A 6,000-nucleotide genomic window follows, 5' to 3' on the forward strand; every position below is an offset into this window, starting at 1 on the left:
GTGCGAAGTTGAGGCGATTAAGTGGATGTAAATGTCGAATCAAAAATCTTCACATTCACGTCCGGATGATAGCTTCGACTACCCAACTATGTTTTTTTTTTTTTTGGTAAAGACAATTGATGAGGCACAGCTACCCCTAACGTTCTTTGCGGTGGCTTGCGGCTGCAGTATCCCGTATGTACAAGAAAGCAGTACTAGATTTTCCGTTGCGACACGTAGCTGGGTTAGGGCTTGCTGGGGGGGTTGGAGAGCGGGGCGGCTGGGGGCCAGATTTGCATGTGTATCATCATCATGTAGGTTGGAAGCGAGTCGACGGAAACGGCCGTTTACAGTAACCCAGACGAAGGTGCCCTTTGCTCGCGGACCTTTTTGTGGCGGGGCTTCTCTAAATCGGAGCATGGATATGCTTATTGCTCTCTTTTATGCTACCACTTTTCGTTCTTATTAGGGGAAGATGTGAAGGGGGGAGGGAAGAAAGGAGGTTGGATTAAAAAGAGAGAGGCATTTACGCAGCAGCAAGCGTCCTTGTGACTGCAGGAAAGATGCAGTCGGCTGGATGCGAAGAGAAGAGAACGGGAAGCACAAAAAAGGCAGGTATCGCCTATTGTGCATGGTGGATATGAATGTGCAACGGCGCCAAGTATCAGATAGATTTCTCGGTGCAATCATTGTGCTTTTTCCTTTTGTAGGTGCTCGCATATGTCGAAGGCTAATTTTATCGATGCTTCGGAAAATAAACAAAAGATCGAGGGCTTGGTAATAATGCCTGTCGGACTTCTTCCTGTTCTGGTGGGTCACAAGTATAGAGGGATATTGCAGCCGAAGGTTAGCAATACTTTGTTTTTTTCGCACAAATCATGAGTAGTTGAAGCTATCGTCCAGACGCAAATGCCGATTTTACAGTCATACATTTATGTCCAGACGATAGCTTCAAGTGCCCGCAAAAGTCTAATAATCCCCCATAAATATTATATAAGATCATCCATCCTGGAGAGCCGCACTTAGCCCCTGTTCCAGGGCCCTGTTGTTCTTCGCGCTAGCCTTCGGCTGCAATAGCCCGCTGTAGGGGCATCGCCTTGGCAAACAAGGGTGAGCGAATTATGTGGCTATCATTTCTCGAGGTGAAGAGATGGCTTAATCTTTTGTGATCATCATGACTTTCATTTGAGCTTGTTTTCCTATCTACGCTTCGAAACAAGGAGGAACGCGGAACGCGGAACCCAAACAAAACAGCAGGACAATAAACCAACTACTGTCTCTTCTATCAAACCTCCCTTTCTTCCCCTTTCTGTCGTGATACTGTTGCGTTATGGTTGTGAATGTAGAAAACCAGAAAAAAAAGCCAAGATTCGCGTCGCTTGCATGATCGACGAACGAGCCTGTTTCCCTCGATATTGTATGCTCATTTGTAGCTGCTCGGTTTTCCAACTAGAAGTTCTAGTCAAAAAGCCGAGCAAAGAAAAAAAAAGAATAAATCAAAAAATTGACAGCCAAAAAGAAAGAAGGTTAAAATTCAGTAATTATCGTACAGCGAAAGGATGAGGGAAACATTTGAGCAAGCGGACCAGAACGACAGCAGCAGTAGCAAGTGCAGTAGCAGTGGTAGGAGAGGCCGAAAGAAAATGGGACTTCGGGAAAGGCGTTCATGTATCGGACCGGACAACCCGTTTTTCGAGAGATTTCCACCATCATGAGGGCAAGGGATTGGATCAACACCTCAAGCGCCACGCTCGTTCTAAGACACAAAAACACTTAAGAGAGTTGGGAAAGAAGCACCTTTTTGTAGGATGAATGGAAAGGTGGTTGGTTAAGAAGTGTATTTGTGATATAGATGCCTTTGCTTTTTGTTCGTTTACCAGGAGAACGCCTCCTCGAAGAAGTCGACGTTCCACCTGGTCTGGCGGTTGCGAGCGGCGCGCCTGACGTCGTCGGCGAGGGAGCCGGTACCGCAGACGCTGATACCGCAGGCGCCGACGCCCTCCATCATCTCCTGGTCGACGAGGGCCTGGATGTTGGGCTTGCCGGGGAACATCTGGACGCTGGACGAGGGCGAGTGGATCTCCTTGGTGGAGCGCGGGCGGGTGACGAACAGGAGGATCTTGAGGACCTCGCGGCGGTTGGGCATCGACAGGATCTCCGTCATCCACGGGCGGATCCACTCGAGGTGCTCGGGCGACTGGATGACCCAGACGAGCGTGACACGGCGGACGGCGGCGGTGCGCTTGTCGTAGGCGTCGACGAGGTGGCGGACGTGCGGGACCTGGTGCGTGATACCGATACCGGCGGCGAAGAGCATGACGGTGCCGTACGAGGTCAGGTCCTGGTAGCCGTACGGACCCTCGACCAGAGCGCTGGTAGTGAGCTTGCCGGAGGGGCTCTGCTCGACCTTCTTGTAGAGGGTGTCGGTGAAACCAGTGCGGCGGCGGACGAGAAGGCTCATGGTGGTCTTGCCGAGGCCAGACAGGTCGAGGCGCTCAAGGGACATGCCCTTCTCCTCGCTCCAGGCCTCCTGCTCCTCACTCCAGGAAAGGGAGAAGGGGTGGGAGGTCCACCAGCCAATCGAGGGCAGGTACAGGTAGACGTGCTGGCCAGTCTTGAACCTCCAAGGACGGGCGATCTGCAGGTTGATGCGAAGGCAGTCACCGGGAAGAGACTCGATCTCGGCCTTGGTGCCACCGTTGCCAACGTTGCGGTAGATGATCCAGAAGAGGCGCAGGACGCGCTCAACAACCCAGAGGCCAAGGACAGCCTTGATGATGCCGAACTGGTGCAGTTCACCAGACTGGCAGTGGATCCAGACACCAGCAAGGCCGAGGGCGGCGAGCAGGATGTGGAAGTGGAGGAAGATCTCGTAGAAGGCGTGGCGGACGGGACCAGCGGCCTGGATCATGATGACCAGGAAGCAGAGGGTGCCCTACTTCACGGTTAATCAAATAAAAGCAGTGGCGCGGCGGGAGCAGAGCGGACTTACAATAGTACCCCAGAGGATGAACTGGCTGTGGCCAACGGCACCGCCAACAGCGGCCCAGCCACCCTTCTGGATCTTGGGGATCATCCAGGCAAGGGTGTGAGTAAGAGCCTGAAGGATGACGATGCGGCCAACCCAGCGGTGGACCAGGTTGAAGGTGTCGAAAGAGATTCCGGTGATCTTGATGAGCGGGTTGTTGCGGCCAGCCAGAAGGAAGAGCGGGAGCATGTTCATGACACACAGAACACCAGTGCGGTTGCGGAGCTCAGAGGCAGCACCGTCGCTGCTCCAGTCAATGAAGATGACGGAGAAGGCGGTGTTCATGCCAAAGTAGCCAACCAGGTAGATGGTCTGGAGACGGCTGGGGAGCGTGCCGATGTTGATGGCCGACGACAGCTTGTACTCACGGTGGTGGCGGGTGCGGAGGAGGGGCGAGTCGAACAGGTAGCACTTGAAGCGGGCATACCACCAGTTGGGCTCGGCGAAGTAGCGCTGGTGGGGGTTGTTCAGGCAGGCAATGCCGCGCACGTAGCGGGTGAAGGTGATACCAATGAGGTAGACCATCAGGGCGACGGTGCAGGCGAGCCAGGTCCATCCGAGCCAGTAGGAGACGTTGATGTTGTTCTTGATGGACTCCATCAGGGCGGCCAGCTTAGAGGGGCTCTGGGTCTCGCCGCCGTCGGCGACAACGGTTGCGACCATGGTCGACAGAAGAACGGGGAGTGACCTTGCGGAAAACATGGCTGTGGTTTTTTTGTTTTTGTTTACGGTGGGAGCGAATGTGGCGACGTCACTGGCCAGCAATGACGGTTAAGGAGCGAGAGTGAAGTACCAGGCTCGCTGGTCGCGGGCGACAGAAGTCTTTCAGATGTTTGGGGGCGCCAGGGTGAGATGACGACGGTGTTGTATTGGGAGCAGCGGCGCTAAGAATTCCGGCTGGGCTGGGCGGAATCTGGCTCCAAGAGTATCTGAAAGGGCCGCGGGCCTGGTGGAAAGAAGCGCACGACTGGCGGCGGCTCGAAGAAAAGAGAGAGGGTCGAAGGAAAGGACGGTGCTGCGGGCGGCCAAGGAAATACCACAAAAAAGGAAGACCCAAGAGAGAAGGGCGGAGGCGGGCACTTAAGGAGCGAGGGTTTAGAGTTGATTGAGTGGCGGCGGAGAATTGGCAGAGCCTTTTGCAGCGCGTCGTGGGGCCTGCAGGTTCTCGGGCCCCCTGGCCAGCCAGTGCTGATCGGCGGGTGCAAAGCGCTTGATGGGCCTGCGCGCGCCGATTTGCTGAAACGCCCTCTTCCGCCCACGGAGATCTGCCCTGGCCCAGCGCCGCCCGTTTCAGCGACCGCAGCCAGCATGACGCGCGTTGCCGGCCGGCTCTCTCACTCGCCCGCGTGCAACGCCCTCCTGGCCACCGCCCGCATCCTGGCCGACGACACGCCTAGCTTTCTCGTGCCTGCATCGCACGCACTGCAGCCCCCATCACGCTGACGCCCGCCGCCCCGCCTTACTTCGCTCCATTCCGCATGACGCCTGTGCGCTGGGGGGCTCCGCTCCGCCCAAGCCGCAGCCGCAGCCGGAGGAGCGTGCGCGCATGTTTAGAGTGGGTTTGATTGCCGTGCGCGCCCGGCTGGAGAAACGCCCAGGGCTGACCAGCAATCTGGCCAGCCGAGCCCTCATTTCCCCCGCTGAAGACGCTGGCCGGCCAGTCCTCGCTGCTGCTAATAAGCCAGCTGCAAGAGAGTGGAGCCTGACTCATGCCCCCAGCGCCGCGACTCTTTCAGTGTACGCCGCCAACAACGTCCCGCCGCCGTCGCCGCAGGGCTCCACGCCTCAACCACGGTTCGCAGCGACTCGCACGCCGGGCACTTTTCGTCGGCTTTCTTTCCTGTCTCCTGCGTGTCGTCAGCTGCCGCCAGGAACGCCGTTGCGCCGTGGCGCCCATAACGTTTCATGCTGCTCCCGTTTGTCTTTCCCAATGCGGAAAAAAACTGTCTCATACCCCAACCCTCTCTATCGCCCTCGGTGCGACACCGCCGGGATACGGGGAACCTTCCTATTACCATCTGCGCGCAGACTCCGCCCCTCGGTCCTCTCCGGCCACTTGTTCCGCTAGTCAACTCGCTCTCCCTGCTCCGCATCTCGTACCTGGCCGCCGGGCCTGTGTAGCCACGATTAAGACGGCGCCCATCATAAAGTCTATACGGATACCCGTTCCGCCGGCTCCCCACCACGTGAGCACCCTCTGCAGCTTGCTGCAATCGGCGCGCTGCGTCGATGTGCTGCAGCCATCGCCCGCGCGAAAGCCTGCAACGCCACGCTGTCACTCCACCCCAGGAACCATCGCAGTTGGTGGATGTATTGTATCGCCTCCAGCCCGCGCGGCCACCACCTGCAAGGGTGTACGAACGAACTGGCGGCGATAGCCCAGACAGGAGTTCTCATGCGCTTCCTTTCCTCGTCATGGGCGCCTAGAGGCCCAAACGGCTTAGGAATCTGGCACGGAATTCGCCCGTTACCCAGGTGTAGGATGCCAGGCCAATCGGCGACGGCGCATTTCTCGTGTCGGGCGCTGCCTTCTCGAACCACCTCGTCTGGCACGTCATCGCGCCTATTCTTTCAGTAAATTAGGCTTGCAAGGCTGTGTCAAAACACTTTGTGACACCTCGCGTAAGAGCTTACCGTTGTTCAGGGAGCCCTTGGCGACGCCTGGAACACGGTGCACTTCACGTCTCGTTCTAGCCTGCGTACGCCGCTCGCTTGAACATCGTTCTACGGCCTTAGCTAGCAAACTGTCAAGTTTTGCCGTTCAGATCAGTGCCAACGCCCGAGCTCCGGTTCCCTCAACACCCAGGAACTACCGAGAGGAGACATATCAGCCTATCGCACACACTTCACAAACCATATTTGCATCAGACGCTATCACACCGCACACGATCAACTTTGACACTCTGTTGCCTCGAAGTCGGTCTTAACCGCTTCCCCGAGCCGAACAGCCGCGGAGCTCGGTCTTGATCGTCTTCGGCAGATAGCCGCCCAAC

General features: G+C 56.8%; 1 protein-coding gene across 1 annotated transcript; it reads right to left on the bottom strand.

Moving 5' to 3' along the window:
• Window positions 1-1,852: 1,852 nt before the first annotated feature.
• Window positions 1,853-3,709, bottom strand: LTHEOB_9896 (Ferric reductase; the record flags this gene model as incomplete). The annotated part of the gene is made up of 2 exons (XM_035519533.1): window positions 1,853-2,914; window positions 2,972-3,709. The coding sequence occupies 2 exons, from the start codon at window positions 3,707-3,709 to the stop codon at window positions 1,853-1,855; spliced, it is 1,800 nt and encodes a 599-aa protein (XP_035368479.1).
• Between the last annotated feature and the right edge of the window lie 2,291 nt (window positions 3,710-6,000).

The sequence above is a fragment of the Lasiodiplodia theobromae genome, assembly GCF_012971845.1.
Source record: "Lasiodiplodia theobromae strain AM2As chromosome Unknown scaffold_34, whole genome shotgun sequence".
Lineage (NCBI taxonomy): Eukaryota > Fungi > Ascomycota > Dothideomycetes > Botryosphaeriales > Botryosphaeriaceae > Lasiodiplodia > Lasiodiplodia theobromae.